Source organism: Cydia strobilella, chromosome 9 (assembly GCF_947568885.1).
Source record: "Cydia strobilella chromosome 9, ilCydStro3.1, whole genome shotgun sequence".
Classification (NCBI taxonomy): domain Eukaryota; kingdom Metazoa; phylum Arthropoda; class Insecta; order Lepidoptera; family Tortricidae; genus Cydia; species Cydia strobilella.
The window spans coordinates 17,549,169-17,570,254 of record NC_086049.1 but is presented as its reverse complement, the minus strand read 5'-3'; the positions used below and the strand labels follow the sequence as shown (position 1 = coordinate 17,570,254).

At 38.1% G+C, this 21,086-nt stretch overlaps 1 protein-coding gene across 1 annotated transcript; it reads right to left on the bottom strand.

Moving 5' to 3' along the window:
* Positions 1-12,461: 12,461 nt before the first annotated feature.
* LOC134743928 (cytochrome P450 6B5-like) lies at positions 12,462-16,191 on the bottom strand. The gene is made up of 2 exons (XM_063677560.1): positions 14,797-16,191; positions 12,462-12,673 (listed from the first exon to the last, which is right to left on the bottom strand). The coding sequence occupies exons 1-2, from the start codon at positions 16,139-16,141 to the stop codon at positions 12,510-12,512; spliced, it is 1,509 nt and encodes a 502-aa protein (XP_063533630.1). The 5' UTR covers positions 16,142-16,191; the 3' UTR covers positions 12,462-12,509.
* Between the last annotated feature and the right edge of the window lie 4,895 nt (positions 16,192-21,086).

The window sequence follows — 21,086 nt, the reverse complement described above, 5'->3', positions numbered from 1 at the left end:
ACTGACTAGGTATCAGTCCGCCGGACGATATCGGTCTGTCAGTTGTTAAGAACTGTAAAATGTTTGCTCTAACTGTGGGCTTTAGGAAGGCCCTAGCGACATCATCGCACCATTATCATCTAAGACGTGTCTGCTTTATACAAAATGAATACTTTACTTTAAAAAGGTAGTTTGAACTGTTATTTTTTCTTGTTTTGAAGACATTGTTATTTTAGTGTTTAATTAAAACACCGTAATTCAATGGATGCACAATTAAAATGATACACTAGAAACTAAAGACTTTTTTTACACACATAATCATAAACTCTCTATGGTGCGTTGCGTTCAAAAACCGCAAATTACGGCCGGTGTAAAGTTAAACTGTTTTGTTATAGTGTTTTTTTATTTATGAAATAGTTATTATGAAGGATAATAATATTACAAGGATAAGGATACATGATTTATCTAGATTAACAGTTTTCTGTATGTTATTCAGCATTTGACATGGTTACGTCTATGGAGCTGTGGAGACGTTTAGTTTATCATAACTGTACAACAATAATATGTATTCATAAAAACAAACATAATAAAACTTACTATTCAAGAAACCTACAGATAAAAAATTTGGGCCAGATCGCCGTCAACGGGCAAGGTGCCCAGAAGGCTGGCCGTATTTCCTCGCTGTATGGCGATACTAATACGCTGTGTGAAATAGTGGCGCGCCGACAAGTAATTTTTTTCATTTTTATTTTTATTTTGCTTTTATAAAAATATTCTTGAGTACTAAATACATATTCGATTTTATGGATATTTTGTACGACAGACGAGTGTACCTAATGTTTCTTGAAGAAATGTTATCATTAACATTAACTGTATGGACTAGTACAATAAAATCAATGGTGTTAATTTTTTGGAAGTTTTTGTCGGTTCGATTCCTGGGCGAGACAAGCGAATTAAAAGAAATCTTTGAATGCAGTTATGTTTCTTTTTAAAAATAAAAGAATGTTTCCTTTTAGTAAAATGAGCTAATTTAAAGGCTTTAAGGCAGTTTCCCTCCAGGGCACATAATTTTTTTCCATTCTGTATAAATACTTAAATACATAGGAAATACCTATGACTTAGGAACCAATATCCATGCTCATCACACTTTCCCTCCAGGGCCCATAATTTTTTTCCACACTGTATACCACAACACTAGCCTTATTGAGCTTACTGTGGGACTTAGTCAGTTTGTGTTAATAGGTAATGTTCCATAATAATTACTTATTTATATATTATTATCCATAACAAATTCGGATCAGATTTATAACCTGTTAATACAATCAGAACATGCCTCACAGTTATTAACGACTTGCAAGTTGCAGCTCATCTCGATCGCGCCTATATAATATAATATAATATATGTATTATCGTACTAGCAAGATTTATAGAAAAATATGTCAAAGAGAGATCAAATTACATCAATTTGTTAAAGTCGGCTTCCAGAAATGACAAAGAAAGACGTTTTTCCTCGAAAATCATTAGGAGTAGAAGCGTGGCAGGAATGCGCGGCAAATGCCATTCATTTTAAAATATTTAGATCAGTACGGTTTCACTCACTGTTTTTAATCGCTTTTGGGGACATGTTTCGGATTCGTCGGGAATCCTTCCTCAGGCACGAATGTCCGCGGCGGTTGTACTCCGTGCAGTGCCCGCGCCGCCCGCCTCGTCGCTCATTGCGCGCGCGCTTATGAGTGATGATCCGAAACATGTCGCAAAAAGCGATTAAAAACAATAGTGAGTGAAACCGTACTGATCTAAATATTTTGAAATATGTCTCACGATTGTTTAATTTCGGTTACTAATTTTACTAAGGAAATTAGCAGATTCAGCGGCGATATCAAAGCCACCGCAGTAATGCAGCTACAGCTGACATACGAATCTCACCTTTATCCGCCTATAAATCAAAAACAAAACCAATGCTGGAATTTAAGGCATTTATATAACCTTCAGAGCTACAGGATATTTTCATTATCTAGTAAACATGTAGAGATATTGTTATCAAAATTCCGCTACAGATAACCTTTTCACAGCTGTCGAGCAAATTGGAGCTATTCACCTTCACCTCTAAATGAAATAGCCACTATTATTGTTTGACCTAGTGGCCGGCACAATTTGCGTTGAATAAAAAAACTGGTTCATGGTGTATGAATGTGAATAAAAACGTTGATTTCTTGAAAATACTCTTTTGACAAACTTTTGACTATGAATAGACACTGAAACTAATTTTCCGTGTTTAAAAAAAATAAGAACATGTCTAGTCACTTTTTTTGGAAAATGAGATTTTCATTTCAAAATGTAGAGCTTTTACTGAACTATAGTTATATCTTTTGCTACCATTTTATAACACAATATGTAACACAACTTATTTTTTATTTAAAAAAGACCTGGTCACGGAATTACCATACATTTTGACATGGTTCCAAATTTTAAAACCGCGATTACTCAAAATGTTACTAAAGTGACTAGACATGTTCTTTCCGTGTACCCTTCAATTGTAACTTGCGTGTGCATCCATTTTTGCATGATTATTATTTACAACGACGGGACTTAATCGCGTAAAATAGTTTTAAATTTACCTCCGACGTTTCGAGGACGGCGTTGTCCCCGTGGTCTCGGAGAAGACTGGCTAAAGTTGACATCAACATCTTCTAGGCGCGCGAGTTTTTCGAACTACCCGCACTTGGTCTTGTTTATTAACTTGAACGTTTTGCGCACTAGGGATGCTACCGGGTCGACACACAACACCCGACCCGACCCGACCCGACCCGGCCCGACAAGTTTAAATCAGTATTTTTGCATGAATCTAGTATAACTGGATCGGGCATGAGGGGTGGGGGGAAATGACCGAACGGGATAGTCTTATATATCTTTCAGTAGGAGTAGCAGAGAAAGCGCTGTTATTGTTTGTCCTCCACAGTCTCACTTTTTTTTAATTCCCCACCCTAAATTTAGTCTGGTTTGGCTACAAATCTTCTCGACCAATCATATTGTCGCATTGCGTATGTTCTGTCCCTCACGGGCGCACGCGTATAGCTGATCTATGTAATGCTAGGTCTATGCAATTTTGGGAGAAGAAAAAAGAGTATGAATAATGTATTTTTGACATTAACCTGGGTCGAGCTGTTTGAGGTATCAAAAAAACCGGCCAAGTGTGACTCGGACTTGCGCACAAAGGGTCCCCACTTAAATATTTATTTTTCTCTGTTTTTAGTATTTGTTGTTATAGCGGCAACAGAAATACATCATCTGTGAAAATTTCAACTATCTAATTATCACGGTTCATGAGATATGGTGACAGACAGACGGACAGACAGACAGCGGAGTCTTAGTAATAGGGTCAAGTTTTACCCTTTGGGTCCGTACCTATAGGATTCCGTAACCCTAAAAAAGAATGTTGACAATGAATGGCGAATTACTTGTGGTATAATATTATACATATAACGCTCAAACAATCATCCTGTTCTAAACTAAACTTATCTCAGGAATCCCATTTATATGACGACAGCATTCCAGCATCTCTATTCATGGATATTCGCATAATGGTTATAGAATAGATAGCTATTGCATATTCGATATCATTGCAGATTAAATTGAGGGGCAATCCAATCAAACTCGGTCTGCAATGATCCGGCCGGCGTCCCAGTGACGGGGAAGATATTTGTGGTATTTTCTATAAAAAGGGACCTTATTGTCGGTGGTGCTTACGCCATTATTAACGATGCTCCGATATAAATACAATGCCGCGCGAAGCAGTGCGGCGTAAGCGCCATCGACAATAAGGTCCCTTTTTATAGAAAATGCCCCATTTTAGGATTTTAGAGTGGCCTGCCTGATCCCCGTCCTGCACCATCGATCAATGGTGCAGCCTGAGGTTCAGGCAGACCGAAAAGGAGATGGCGGGACGACTTGCACGCATTTTATCCGGATGGGCGGGCAAGTACAAACGACAGGGTTGAATGGAGGAAAGGAGGGGAGGCCTTTGCCCAGCAGTGGGACACTAGGCTAACAAAAAAAGTGGTATTACTGATGGAGCGATGTACTGATATACAGTGATTAGTGATATCCTCCAGCGCTAAGATTCCACGACCCAGCACCAACGTGCAACCTACGGGACTCCTGGGAATCTGAATGGGAATCAAGATCTCTCCCTGGCGACGTCTTCAAGCCTAATACCAAGACTCGACCTGCTGGCTTTTAGAAGCCCCGACGCGTCTGGTGCATGCTGAATCGGATAAGGACCGGAGTTGGGAACTGTGCTTACTTATGGCACAAATGGAACTGTTGCGAGTCACCAGTACCCAGTAGTGAAGCACCCGAGCAGACCGTTCACTACACGGTATTTGATTGTCCTCTAACCAGATACCATGGGCATCAGGTGGAGGATTTCACCACCTTAACCAAGGAAGCGGTACAATATCTAAAACCTGTAAATCTCTGAAGTAGAGTAAAAAAATAATAACAGTGATGGCCAATGTGACTTCATTTAGTTTGGTAAATATTGCGACCTAGGGCTAAACTAGAGCATGCTTATAGTGGCACTGATGCGATGGAGCGATATAGAATGCTCAGTGATGGATGTGGCTTCATTGAGTTTGGCAAATATAGTCTAGCCTAGCTTAGCCGTCATTGCGACTCAGGGCTAAACTAGAGCAATACGGCAGCGTGATTATAGTGGCATTACTGATGCGATGGAGCGATATAGCATGCTCAGTGATGGATGTGGCTTCATTGAGTTTGGGAAATATAGTCTAGCCTAGCTTAGCCGTCACTGCGAATCAGGGCTAAACTAGAGCAGGACGGCAGCGTGCTTATAGTGGCATTACTGATGCGATGGAGCGATATTTTTTTTTAAATTAATATAGCATGCTCCGTGATGGATGTGGCTTCATTGAGTTTGGCAAATATAGTCTAGCCTAGCTTAGCCGTCATTGCGACTCAGGGCTAAACTAGAGCAATACGGCAGCGTGCTTATAGTGGCATTACTGATGCGATGGAGCGATATAGCATGCTCAGTGATGGATGTGGCTTCATTGAGTTAGGAAAATATAGTCTAGCCTAGCTTAGCCGTCACTGCGAATCAGGGCTAAACTAGAGCAAGACGGCAGCGTGCTTATAGTGGCATTACTGATGCGATGGAGCGATATTATTTTTTATTTTATTAATATAGCATGCTCAGTGATGGATGTGGCTTCATTGAGTTTGGCAAATATAGTCTAGCCTAGCTTAGCCGTCATTCATAGTTCATAGTTTCGTCATAGTTTTTAAGCCTTATAATATGTAATACTAACACAATGGGATCATGTTATCTTGAAAATAAATAATTGAATTGAATTGATTGAATTGCGACTCAGGGCTAAACTAGAGCAATACGGCAGCGTGCTTATAGTGGCATTACTGATGCGATGGAGCGATATAGCATGCTCAGTGATGGATGTGGCTTCATTGAGTTTGGGAAATATAGTCTAGTCTAGCTTAGCCGTCATTGCGACTCAGGGCTAAACTAGAGCAATACGGCAGCGTGCTTATAGTGGCATTACTGATGCGATCACCAGTGTGGCTTCATTGAATTTAGATACTAATAGTTACAGATGAGGTTATAGGTAACATAAGTAAAATGTTATATAAAATACTCTTTATTGCATACTATCAATGAGGGCTATCGTTTTTTTGCTCACCAGTTGGCGCCTCTGTTGATGGTGGTCCAAAAGACTAAAGAACAGCTGTCAGTCATTGAAGTGACAAGTGACATTTGACATTTCGAACTATGGAAAAGACCATCATCTACACTAGCGCCCCTAGCGACGAATTCATACGCGTTAGCCCTCATTAAGGAAAATGGTACAGAGCGCACAAAATTAAAACTAGAAAAAAAAATGACTTCAAAGAGGATAAATTTAAATATTAACCCTTTTATATGCGCTAGCAACTGATATCTTATTTGAAGTCGGTGCCAAGGTTTTTTTTATTAGCCTAATTTATTGTCCCACTGCTGGGCAAAAGCCTCCCCTCCTTTCCTCCACTCGACCCTGTCGTTTGTAGTTTCCCGCCAATCCGGATAAAATGCGTAAATACTTTTGCGCATCTTATCCGGGCGCCAAGGTAAACACTTTTATGTCTCTGGCAGTTTTCATTTTACACTAAATGTGTGTTTGTGTAAAATACAAAATTTTAAATTATACGAGTAAGTCAGTCAAACTAATCTAAAACGGTTTTTCAGCCTGTTCCAAAACTACGGCAAATCAACACTTTTTAGAGCGCGATTTTTAAGAAGTCACGCTTTAGTTTTTGAAATTAATTTTATAAAATAAAATCAGTTCAGCCCCGAAATAGGCGGTCTAATTTAAAATACAACTTGCAGCACAAGATCCGACGAAATAACCCAACATGATGTTCTTTGTCCCAATACAATGCATAGACTGTACCAAGGGAATTGTAGACTGTAGCATCATCATAATTAGGGTTGTGACACACTGAAACGTTTGAGTCTCGAGTTATTTTTGAGATCACTTAGAAAGTTGATATACTCAGAAGTTATGAAAGTGTAGTTAGAGGACAAAACACTCGATATAATGCACAACGTAATGTATCTTACTATAAATATGTTTTACAAAAAAAATTGAGACTCGTCATTTTTGACATAGGTCAGAATATTGCCAGAGTTAAGAATAACCTCTCTCTATTAACTCTTTGTTTGTCTTCACAAAGTAAATTGATATAATACTAGCGACCCGCCCCGGCTTCGCACGGGTAGTTCAAAAAATTTAGACAAAACCTTTACAAATTATACATATAAACCTTTTTCTTGAATCACTCTATTAAAAAAACCGCATCAAAATCCGTTGCGTAGTTTTAATGATATAAGCATACATAGGGACAGACGGACGGACAGGCAGCGGAAAGCGACTTTGTTTTATACTATGTAGTGATTGTAAAATGGGAATTCTAGATAGAACGAAATAACTCAAATGATGATCTTCGTCCCAATACAAAATGCAGAATGGGACTGTAGTCTGTGGCATCATCATAACTAGAATTGTCTTTTGTGTCTCGAGTTACTTTTGTCATAGTTCTGAATATTAATAGATTTAAGAGTCAGAAGATCAGATAAATTAAAACAATGAGCCTGAATCGTAGGTTCGAAACGTCGGGATGTATTATAAATTCAATATACGCGATATAATCCGTCTTCTTAGTTTTATTTCATGAGTAACTATCGAGGTAACCGAAGACAATATTACGTAGCATTATCATTATAGAGTTATGCCACACTCGAACGTTTGAATCTCAAGTTATTTTCTGTCTCCGAATGTTTCCAGCAGAACGGTGCCTTGTTGAACACAGTTTACAGAACTGTGTTCAACAAGGCACTGAGAAAACTTCCCAGGTAACAAAGTGACGTCATAATGTCGTAATAACGACGTAATTATGGCGTCATAATGACGTCGCTGACGTCATAATGACGTATAAATCCTGTTAGGATTGTTTTTTGACTAAATAATCCCAATTAAAACTAGTTTCAACCGAGGCCTTACTTTAAACTAGATTTAGGCAGCGAAAACGGATTTTTAATAGAGCGATACGGAAAACCAGTTTCAACTATACGGCATTTTAGATACGGAAGGTGTTTAAAAACCGGACAAGTGCGAGTCGGACTCGCCCACCGAGTTCCGTGCTTTTTAGTATTTGTTGTTATAGCGGCAACAGTAATACATCATATGTGACAACTGTCTAGCTATCACAGTTGATGAGATACAGCCTGGTGAGAGACAGACGGACAGAGGAGTCTTAGTAATAGGGTCCCGTTTTTACCCTTTGGGTACGAAACCCTAAAAAGGCTCGATTAGACTTATATTGACCGAAAATGGACCGGGAGCTCTAAAACAATCCCGTAATCACGGTCCATATCGCGGTCAATATAAGTCTAGTGAAACTAACCGTGAATCATTCAAAACTTAAAAAGGCTCGAGTTTAAATAAAACGAAATGCTGTTGAGCACAGCACTGGGCCCGAGACGTCGCAGAATAACCTAATGAATCTGTGATGCAGAATGGGCGGGATGGTATCACACCGTAGTGTAACAAAGTAACACTTTCAGGGACAGTCCGTGGAGAGATATAAGCGCGAATCTACTTTTTGATCGACACAAATCTGCCCGATTCCTTAAGCCCGATTTCTTTGTAACTCCAGAGACATTTTGATACTGGCTGTGAGAATTCAGAATCGTTTTCTATGCAGAATCACAAAACACCGGCCAAGTGCGACTCGCGCACAAAGGATTCCGTACCATTACGGAAAAAACAGCAAAAAAATCACGTTTGTTGTATGGGAGCCCCATTTAAATATTTATATTATTCTGTTTTTAGTATTTGTTGTTATAGCGGCAACAGAAATACATCATCTGTGAAAATTTCCACTGTCTAGCTATCACGGTTCATGTGATACAGCCTGGTGACAGACAGACAGACGGACAGACGGACGGACAGACGGACAGCGGAGACAGTAATAGGGTCCCGTTTTTACCCTTTGGGTACGGAACCCTAAAAACAAGCTTTCAAACATTAACAATTCATTCATCAATATTAATTCAACAAAATTAAATCGTGACACCACTAAATGAACACACCTATACTATAACACACCGTTCACTTACTAATGTATGAAATGTAATATGTATTGTAATGGACCTCAAAACCAGAAACACGTAAACTTCAAACGCCAGTCATATTCGAACTGGTCGAAAATAAATTGATCACGTGTTGCCATTGCAAAGGAAACAGAGTTGTCAATAAGAAAAAAAATACGAGGTGGTAGAAATGGCTATATTTCTTATTTTAGACAAAAAGCGTGATTTTGTTCATTCACTGGGGTGGGGTGTCCGTCAGTCTGTCTGTCTGTCACCAGGCTGTATCTCATCAACCGTGATAGCTAGACAGTTGAAATTTTCACAGATGATGTTGTCGCTATAACAACAAATACGAGTCCGACTCGCAATTGGCCGGTTTCTTCCTTTTTTCCAGTCTTATAATGAGATTTCAGGGGCCCGTTTCTCAAAAGCTTGTAACTTGTAATACAAGCGGATGTCACTTTTTGATAGTTTTTGTTAGAAAGGGACTTCCACTTGTATTACAAGCTACAAGCTTTTGAGAAACGCGCCCCAGTAGTACTGAAAGACAAGTTGATTTTAACTAAAAACGAGTCTGATATTACAATATCTACTTATTGATAAAATAATGAGTAAACATACTCCAAATGTAGACGATAAGGGATTCATCAATTCTTCTTGTCATCTTCACCATGACATATTGCTACTGTTTAGAGATAACAACATTGTTTTTGCCATTTCTATATTATTATAAACGATGATGTTGCTACTCTTGTATTAATATATAAATATCAACATATGACAATTATATTCTTATCATCCTGTTAGTGTCAAGTGCTGGTTGCTATGATAGCCTAAGATACGTTATATTTATATAATATATGGTCGACCTTCACCGATACGTTTGACGGATGAATCTTCTATTTTATGAAAGAAAATAATATATGTTCCCGAACATAAATAAATGGGGTTGCCTAATGAAATATGATCGGGACTACTTTTAATTATTTTTTGTTTTTTGTTGTTCTTAAAATTTCACTGACTTGTCAGACGAACGAAATAAGTTCCAATGGAAAGTATACAACTTGTACAACATGAATCAATTAGCTTGCACTCTTTTTCCGGCCGCTATTATGTGGTTGCCGTGTTTAACAGATAATTTTATATCACGGTCACGTTGTATCCATACTTAGCTACGGACTCATCCTATGGGGTAACTCTGTGGATGTTGAAAGGGCATTTAAACTTCAAAAGAGGTTTGTTCGGGCAATAACAAATACTCGGATAGGAAGTAGTTGTAGACCAATATACCAACAGCTAAACATTTTACCCTTAGAGTGTATGTATGTTTTGAAAATTTGTAGTTTCATCAAAAGTCACCCAAAATTCTTTATTAAACGCTCTGAAGTGTGTATTGATAATCAAAGAATGCAACAAATAAACCACCCAAAACAACCTCGCTGTAGGGCTAACATTTATAAAAAGAACGCCTAACGCAAGTATAGTAATCTCTATGAGTAATCTACAAGAAGTTACCGGACCAAATAAAAACACTTGAGGGTCCCAAATTTAAACACAGCTTAAGAACTTGGCTTCTTAATCACTGCTTTTACAGCGTTAGTGATTCAGAATCATAGTAATGAATAATAGTAATGAATAACCTAATGAATCTGTGATGCAGAATGGGCGGGATGGTATTACACCATAGCGTAACAAGGTTTAAGGATGATTTCTGGTGGAACGGATCATGTCTGGGCTGAGGCATCCGACATTTTGTTGAGCACAGCACTGGTCCCGAGACGTCGCAGGATAAAGAATGACTCACGCTAGAATAAATAATAATAATAAAATCATTTATTCCAGATAACATTGATCCATAGGTATAATTTACATTTTACAATTGCAATAAAGATTTAAAATAAAAAATAAAAAATCAGTACGATTTTTCAAGCACTCCGCTCTCTGAGTCTACGGCACCAAGTAACGGTATGAGTGTCGGTCGCGTTCGCGTTGCATCGACAATGAGCCCAATCGGTGTTACCCTGCCCTATTATTACTGCCCAAGGCAGTCGCTGTTACCGTTAATTAGCAATGTTTATGAAGCTTACATGTTTTGCTGCTGTGTTCTGCGACATTTAGCGAGTATATTAAACAAAATGGTTGTATTGCCTTATTGACAATATTGACCAAGTGTGCGCACTGTGCGGTTTAAGAGGAATATCCTGCCGCGGACGCTAATATTTGTAATAATGTCGACCATACATAAAATTTGAATTTGTGGCACAAATATTGTTGTTTTAACGGATTGCTACATTACAACACAGCCTAAAATTTGATTTCAATCTCAAATGGGATATCAGACTAAAAAACGTTTCCCTCGTATTTCAGAGCTAAATGTTGAATAAAATTAATAAAGGCTGGCTTTGATCCAAACCGTCATTATCCCGGTACAAATTTAAACGGATTCCGCATGATAATAACGATATTATGGATGGGGTACTAATTGGCACGTTTACCCGACGGCCCGGTTAACAACAAAAGGCCGTAAGTCACTATAATTATTGTATGGATATAGGACTTTTTGAAGTTTTTACACTATGTATAAGGACTTTATTGCATAGTCTTCGTCTTTACAAATTTTTGTGTCAAAGGAAAAATGGAAAAATCACCCCTTCTCGCAAGCCTCCACTTGTGACTTTACCGGTTCGATCGCTCTCAACCAACTGAGCTACCGAAGTTTGACAAAAACTTACGATTATTTCTACTCATTCCTTTTTAGTTTACAAGCCTGAGGGCAAGAGAGTTGTTTAGGGAGATCGCAAGTTCACGTCTAGCCCGAAGAGGTGAAGTTTTTCCATTAATAAAAAAAAATTGTAATAACTATCGCTTGCATACATACATACATCTGCTTAATAAAAATTATTTCGTTTCATCATTTTCACTTTCAAACCCGCACCGTTATTCACGTGTAAGTAAAACTGTACTAGCGCTCCCGAAAATATAAATGCAGAGACAGAAAAGACCCAGAAATCTAATTTGGGACAGCAAATTGAAAATAATTGTGCCTCGGCTATGACGTAAATATAAATATAATACAGAAAAGTGGTACTCTTTTTTTTAAACATAAGTATTAAAATTGTCTTCGGTTACCGCGATAGTTACTCATGAAATAAAACTATAATAAAAATACGTATTTGTAACTATTCCTCAGTCACCCGTTGACCACGAACGCTGTAAAGGTTTCGAAACGTCGGGATGTATTATAAATTCAATATACGCGATATAATCCGTTTTCATAGTTTTATTTCATAAGTATTAAATTTAAATAAAAATAATGAATTGGCCTCGATAAACAACGTTTTTGTTTATGAAGCTTACATGTTTATCTATGAACATTTTTGTTTCTCAATCCAAATAAAATTTTTATAAACCTAATATAAGTTTTAATTTGTAATTTATTCTAAGGCTTACATAATGTATTAGGTTTCAAGTAAAAAAAATATATATAAAAAAGAGAAAATAAGCATACATTCATTTCAAAAACTTGATGACAGGTTAAGATGCCACTTTTTTGAGAAATACTACTCGAAAATATATTCGACAAAATGAGAGATAATTTCTTATTTCTAATCTTTTTTAAATAACTATCACGGTATTCATATCAACTAGAAAGAAATTACAAACATTTATTTTCACAATTTATCTGCGTCTGAAGATATTGATCAAAGCAAGGGATGCAAGAAATAAAAATATAAATAAATATATATTCTTTATTGTGATTACCATACATATAATTTAATCAAACGTATTTTAATGCAACAACAAGATATGGCGATAAGGAATTTTAATAAAAATACGTAATAGTATTTCATTGTAACAAATGGCCCTACCGCGGGTAAATATTCACGTAGAGGATCTTGCTAGGACCCATCACGATCCGGTATGGGTTGTAAGAAAAGGAGCGAACGGTGTTCTTGCTGGCTTCAAGGCGGAACTTTGAGAGAAGTCTGATTATACACACGTAGGTCTGCACGCGGGCAAAGCGCAATCCTGAAATAGGGATAAATGGTTGAATGAAACAGATACTAATTACATATTAAATCACATTTAGAAACGGGTCTATCGCGAATTTATTTTGTTACCTTTATTTACCGACGTTTCGACACAGGTTTCACTGGTCGTGGTCGCGGCTAACTCACTGGCTGGCTGGCTGTGTCGAAACGTCGGTAAATAAAGGTAACAAAATAAATTCGCGATAGACCCGTTTCTAAATGTGATTTAATATGTGTTTAAACCGCGAAAGTTTTAAATGTTATAGATACTAATTAATCAAAAACCGGCCTAGTGCGAGTTGGACTCGCGTTCCAAGGGTTCCGTATATTACACAATTTAAACAATGTATTTTTTATGTGAAACGTGAGTGAAATGTCTTTAAAAAACCTGCAGGGGTCGAATCAAAAACTAAGTATTAAGTCCGAGTCACGCTTGACTGCAATTTCTAATAGGTTTTCCTGTAATCTACAGATAAAGATCTATTTTGTTTATTTTTTTCAAAATTTTATACCCAGTAATTTCGGAGATAAAGGGGGGAATGGTCATTTTTTGCCTATTTTCTTGAATAACTTCTAAATTCTGTATCCTAAAATTATAAAAAAAATATATTTGAGATTATCACATTGAGTTCTTTTATTTGATATATAACACGATATAGTTTGAAAAACTTTATTTTTTAATTTTCTCATTTACCCCCCAAAAGTGGCCCTCATGTTTAAAATTCATTTGTTTTCGTTACATGTCCGTCTTTGGGTCACAAACTTACATATGTATACCAAATTTCAACTTAATTGGTCCAGTAGTTTCGGAGAAAATAGGCTGTGACAGACAGACAGACAGACACACGAGTGATCCTATAAGGGTTCCGTTTTTTCCTTTTGAGGTACGGAACCTTAAAAAAGTTTTAAAAATCCTGCTGAAAGTATTTAATTAATCTTTATTCATAACTACACTCACTCATAATCATCAAAACTTTTAGGGTACTTCCTGAAATCCTAGGAAGCTGAAATTTGGTGATGTAAGATAGTCTTAGTACACTAACAACAGAAAATTTCAAAGAAACTTTTAGCAACTAAGGGGGTGAAAAGGGGGGCGGAATTTTGTATGGGGAATTAATAACCGCTGAACCGATTTAGTTGAAATTTGGTATGTAGATATTTGTTGTTGTGGGGAAGGATATAGAATGGTTTTCAACCCCAAAATCACCCCGTAAGGGGGTGGAAAAGAGCGCTAGGGGGAAAAAGGGGGTTGAAGTCTGTATGGGGAATCAGCAAAAAGGAGATTGAGTAAAAGATGCCTCCAAATACGTATTTCAGTATTTTTAATAGTAAATTAGGCAACCCTTTTAATTAGGGGTTGGAAGATTATCATTAAGCAACTTACAAAAGAAGTGAAATCCCACCAAAAACATTTTCATGTAAAATGTTGCCAAGATGAAACCATAAGGCTCGCACTGTCAAAAAGTTATCAGATCTCTCGAAGAGCCAAGCTTAGAAGCTTGGCTCAAACTCAAACTTCACAAACTCTACACCTTAGACAAATTATGTGGCTTGGCCGTTTCGTTACTAAAAGAACTATTGTAGTCTTAATAAAAAATAATTAATAGTAAATACATTTGTCACCTTACGTCCATCCATGTGACGACAGCACAGAAACGGCCAAGCCACATATTTTGGCCAAGGTGTAGAGTTTGTGAAGTTTGAGTTTGAGCCAAGCTTCTAAGCTTGGCTCTTCAAGAGATCTGATAACATTTTGACAGTGCAAGCCTTATGGTTTCATCTTGACAACATTGTACATGAAAATGTTTTTGCTGGGATAATCATTTTCTACTGTTACTGACTAAATTGGTTTGCCAGGCTATAGTTCTTCTGCATTATTATTATTACTTATATTTTTACGATAGTCACAAACCTACTACTATTAAAGGTTACCTATTTGTGCAAATGCGAGAAAGAACACTTTACTATAAACATTTCACCCTGGATATACCTTCAAATAAAAAGACCAAAAAAAACGTTAATATTTGACGTCTCTTATAGTTCGAATCAGGCCGTAATTGTTTTAAAAATGGGTAATTTATCCGTGTTTATTTAAGTTGCATAATAAGATTATTTACTTACCTACGCAATGTCGCGGTCCAAGGCCAAAGGGCATATACGCCATGGAATGCCTGGCAGCTACGTTTTCTGGAGAAAACCTTTCGGGATCAAACTTCTCCGGTTCCGGGTAGTACTTCTCATCGTGGTGAATACCCGGAAGAGATGCGATCACAACTTGACCTTTAGCTATTTTGACGTTCGTTCCCGGTAGTTCGTAGTCGTTTCGAGCCTTCCGTTGTACAATGTCCACTATCGGGTACATTCTGATAGTTTCATTAAAAACACGATCTAAATATTGTAACTCATTTAAAGTGTCCAGTTCTATTTTATCGCTATGCTTCTCAAGGTATCCATCTATTTCATTTCTTAACCTGTCCTGCATTTTAGTGTCCAATGCTAGGTGATACAACATGAAACCCATGGTCGAGGCTGTGGTCTCATAACCGCCAGCAAAAAATACAAAGGCTTGTGCTTCTATTACACTATTAGTTATCTCAATCGTAAGGACTTCGCCATCACTGTCCTTTTTGGCCACTTCAAATTGTTTTTCATTCTTCATTTCTAATATCAAATCCATAAAGTCTTTTCTATTTGACGGCTTTCCGTTTCTTTCAGTAGTTACATTTTCGACAAGCTCTTTAAAAAAACTCTTTAAATACGCCGGGAATGCGGACAGATTTAACTTTTTAAGGACACCAGGGAACAGCATGTCCAACTCAACCATAAAATTAGGTGTAAATATGTCCTTATCGACTCTTTTTAAAGTTGGAATATCTTCACGAAAGGTGTCCATATCTACACCGAAGGCGCACGCAGTTATCGATGACATTGTGAACTTCTGCACCAATCCATGGATATCATGCTCGGGTGTCTTCGCTGTAATCTCACCTACGTAGTCAACGAACTTATTAGCTCGATCGTTGAGCAAGTGCATCATATTCTTCAGCTTTGAATTTGTAAACATGGGTGAAAATCGAGTTCTCAGGCTTCGCCATATCTCCCCGTCGGAGTGAAATATGTTTTGTCCTAGCCCATCTTTGCTGAACTCCAAGCCTCGATCAGCAAAATTTTCGAAATCTTTTATCAAAACATGCTTTAAAACGTCGAGGTCTCGTATAATGAGCGCCGGAGATGTCATCCTGAATATTCCCACTACTTTCTCTTTTGGGAAACTTTCGTATATAGTTCTAAAAACTCCACCCATTGAATCGTAGCGCATAGCGGATTTATACATGTTTCCAAAAAACGGTATTGGTTTCGGTCCGGTAACATTTCGTTTCTTCCAATAAGAGAACGTTCTTGTGAAGTAATAATACAGTAGTACACTTACAACGACTGCAAATGTCACTACCGTAAGAAACCCCATCTTAATACAAATTTTGTTTTATCTTGCTACTGCTAGTAATGGCTACTCTGGTCTGTTGAATCTCGTTATGTTGAATTATTTTATATACGCCGATTTTTATAAATGCGTTATCTGGTGGCCTGGTGACCTTTTCAACACAGATATGCAAATATTTTCAAGCGTGTTTTTATCATTCGTAAACCGGTTGATAAGCGGGCGGTACATCTTAATATTATAAGCCACGGCTAGTTTAAAACATCAAAAATCTAATCGAAAGGCTCGGTAAAATTCTTCTAGGGAACGGGGTAAATGTACAAATAGGGATCCAGGACTTTATTGAGGATCTCATTCATGCGATATCATGATGTCATATAGTTTTTACAAAGTATAACCACAGAATAAGTAATAGTATTATCATGTTATAGAATATATGCTAAACCATTTATTTATGTCTCTAAATCTAAAACATTTTCCGATTGTGATATATTATGACGCCCGTTCTATAGACTAAAAAATTACCTTAATATGAAAAAAAAAATTATTTCCGGTTAAATAACTTGAATATTATCATCCTTTGTATGGCTGGATTATTATTTTTTCAAAATTGTCAAACCTTAAAACAGGTTTCCCTATCACCAAGCAAACCATAATATAGAAAAATTATGAAATATTTTAAAAGCCAATCACTACAAAATTTGGGTGTATAGTGCATTTTGTACTCTAAATAACTTATACCTATACATTACCATTCATACCGTTCCAAAATTAAGGCCGTTCAGATAGCCACTTTTAATTTTGAGACCAGTTGAAATAACGCCACTGCAAAACAAAAATTGTTAATAATACATTCATAGGTGTCTTATATTTAAAACACCAAAATAATTTTGAAACTCTAGGTCCATGGGGTCCCAGCGCGCACAAGTTGTTTGCAGAAATCGCGAAGCGTCTGGTTGACGTAACTGGTGACCGAAGAGCTGGCGGCTTCCTCGCACGACGTATCAGCATTGCGATACAGCGAGGAAATGCCGCCAGCATCCTTGGTACAATGCCTCAAGGGCCTATTTTAGATTTAAGCTAGTCTTTAATTTCGTTTACGTAGTACCACTGTATATATATTGTATGTAAATAAAGAGTTTATTTTATTTTGGGTTGTGTAATTAAATGTTTAAACACGTGCTTAACAAAAATATTTCTAAACCAAGCGGTTAGAATTTTGCTTTTTATCGTTACCCGTAGCTCCGGAGCCTCATAAAATGAACAAGATGATTTGACGACATTTATAGTTTTAGGTACTAAACATATAAATAGTGTTGTTAACACTGCCATGACCAGAAAAAAGACGATTTTGTTTGTTCAAAATCTAGCCCTAGTCTGTTTAAAAGCTTCTAGGTAACCTGACAGTGACAACTTGACAAGAGACAAGCAAAACATTTGAAAAACTGACCCGGCTACGGTTTTTAGTATTGTAAATAAGTCAAAACCGCTTATTTCTTATTTTAGGGGGAAGCTTAGGGGGTTGAGAGGGGTAACCAGTTTTTTTTTAATCAAAATCTCCTCCTTCTCTTTCTTGATGGTTAAACATTTGTCCTAAGTATGTCATTTGTGCCATATGATGGAATCGATTGACACCCCGTTCATTAACCAAAACCGGCTGAAGAGCCCGATACAAAGGCCATGCCAGGATAAGCCGTGAATCTGCCCCCAGCGAGTTTTGGTATGTAATTTTTTTGATGATGTGACTTTCTATTAGTAACACGTATGCAAAATTTCAGACCACAAATCTATAGTTTTTGTAAAAAAAAAAACGAAATATGATCTTTTTTCGATATTTTTTTTCTAGCCAGCTGATTTGACGACGAGCGTCACGTTTATTGTGCGTACATTAAATACAATTATATGTCATCAATTAAAGGATATATTGCTGTACAAAAAAAATACAGATTTATTAAAAAAAAAAACAGTAGGTAATTACACCTCAGCGACCACTCGAAGTTTTTCACCAAGGCTAGCCTGTTTAATGTTACAAAATGAATGTATTTCCTTAATTTTATCTGTGGTAGAACAATGTGTTTTTTTTAATTGGATACATACATCACTATACATTTCCATACCCGCTCGCGCACACGAACACGAAACAGATATACCCACACATATACGAGTAGATGGCTGCATACTCAAACACTTACATAATAATTATATATATAATGATAAAATCATAGCCCGTTTTAATTGTAATCGGGTAAAATATCAAGTCATTAAGCAACAACATCATTGGCAATGTCATGGCTAAGAACATGTCGTGATTTAATGAAGGGTTCCAACCAGCGACGGAATATTATATAGATGAGAAGCTCGCAGTACATTTTTGACTTCGAAAAACGGAACATAATGACTGACACTTATTTGACACAATTATTACTGTCAGTTATACCTTCTACATAAATATATCCCGCCCGCAGTTTTGAATATTACCCAATACACAACTACCCGCTATTAAAAAAAAGATTCTGTGATTGAAATATTTAGAACACAACGGTTGCACTCACTTGAATTAAAAACTATATATACATATTTCAAACTTATTGTATTTTAAAATATGTCTCACGAAAGTTTAATACGGGAAAGTTTAAGTTTAAAGGGGAAAGCAACTAGAGACATGGAAGATATAGTGAAAATATTTTGAGGAAAGCGAGTTTGGACAGCTTGCCTATTTTTGTAGCAAAAGACTTGCATAAACTACCCCCAGTTTATTTCGACCATGTAGACTGCACTAAACTGCTCAAATATATACTCGTACTACAGCAAGATGTCCGTTACATTAAGGAACACTATGCTACAGAGGCAAATGCATATAGGCCACTGGCCAAGCAATAAGAAGTTATATAGGGATATGCTAGGAACACAATTTTTGACTTCGTAGCTTTGTTTGGACTAGTTAGGAGATGAACATATCAAAAGTCCCCGACCATAACCCTGGTGCTGGGGGGAGAGGGGGGTTTGAAGGTTCAGTTTTTCGGTTTTTCGATTATATCTCGGAAACTATGTGTTGAGCGTAGACTATTTTTCCCGAAGCTCGTACGCCGAAGACTGGAACGCGCTGGCCGAAGAGAAGCTGCTACTGCTGATTACCTCCAGAATACCACCACCATGTTACCGGGTTAGTGTGAGGGTTAGTAAGAACACTTATTTTAGGGTTAATAAAGTGTTAAGTGTAGAGGTGTTGTAGATAGACTGAATATGGCTCAGTCAGTATCATCATCTCGATACCCTCTTTGGGAGGGTGTGAGGGGTCTCTCCAACATTCTTGTTTCGGAGACTGTGTCAATTTTCGCGCCCCATCTTCGTGGGGCGGTCTTCCGCCGTCAGTTTGTGGACGGCTGTGCGATCCGGTGTAGGCCAGCTTTATCGCTACCGGCCGTTATCCAACCCCGCTACCCCTAGCCTGGTGATACCGTTTGAGCGGGGCCAGGTTTCGGGGCCGCAGTGAAGGCGACCGGCAGCTTAGGCTGGCGTGTGCTTCATAGGTGTCATCCGAGTGTGTGTGGTGTTGTTGTGTCGTCGACGACGTCTTCTTCTTCCTCTTCTTCGTTGTTGTCGTCGTCGTCGTTGTGTAGGAGGGCTCGGGGGAGATGCCGAGCCCCGTGTAGGTCCGGTGGTCGTGTGTAGTGTGGCGCGATCCCTCGTAGATGGTCGTGGCTGCAGTTGTCCGCGCGGTCATACATGACCCGCGCGAGACGCTCGATGAACTCGTCCAGGCTGCGCCACTTCAGGTACTCGGCGATGGCTGCGTTGCTGACGAATCGGGTTGCTGCGACGATGGTCCGTAGCGAGAGTGTCTCCTGGCTCCTCATCTTCTGCTTGTTGGACCTGGAACAGAAAGAATACCAGGCTGGTGTAGCGTAGGTTAGTCGAGAGCGGACGTAAGCTTTGTACAGACCGACTTTGGTCCGTACAGGGAGCTTGCTGCAGAAAACCGGGCGGAGGTTAATTCGAGCGGTTTTCGCTCGTCTGATTGTCTCCGCCGTGTGTTTCTGCAAGGTGAGCCGCCTGTCTATGGTCACCCCCAGATATTTCACTGTGGGTGACCACGTGAGCGGTTGTCCTAAGAATATGGCTCGGTCGGGCGGCCATATTTATAAGGGTGCGCGACCGTGCCCCGCCCACTACGTCACGTGGGTGAGTTGTGCAGAGTCAGTTACCATTTATTGACCAATCAGCTTACGCTATCACACACAGGGAATGGGTATATATTTATTGTGGGACATTCTTGTAATAACTAATAAAATGATTGCTTAAATCTACGCACAAACATATAAAAGTAAAAACATAAACACATGAAATGGAAATACAATGAAATTCTCATAATGATTAAAACACACAAAATTACACCAAATTAAGATAACAAAACGTACAATAAAACACCTTAATAGCTATATGCGTATATTCGTAATTAATAACGTGAATATTAGTAGAGGAGCATACGTTTTCCCGAATAGTTTAATGAATAACAGTGTGCCTATCTTAGCCTACCGCACCAACCTTCAGCGCTAGGCATATTGAGGCGCGCTTACACATGCCGGGATGGCTAGATGACAACGACGGAGCCTTTGGCGAGCGTGTCCTTTTCAACACAGACATTAATCACGATTACTAATCAAATATTTTCGGGCATTTTTATCATTCATAAACCGGTTGATAAGCGGGCGTTGCGTTACGTCTTAAAATTATAAGAACCACGGCTAGTTTAAAACATCAAAAATCTAATCGAAAGGCTCGGTAATATTCTTGTAGGAAACGGGGTAATGTACAAAGAGAGATCCAGGACTTTATTGAGAATCTCATTCATGGGATATCATTATATAGTTTTTACAAAGTATATCGTATAGCGTCCCAGCAAAATGTCAAAACAGAGATTTGTGTGACTACCCCACGAAAAGTGCATTTAAAAGTTTGAGGTAGACATCAC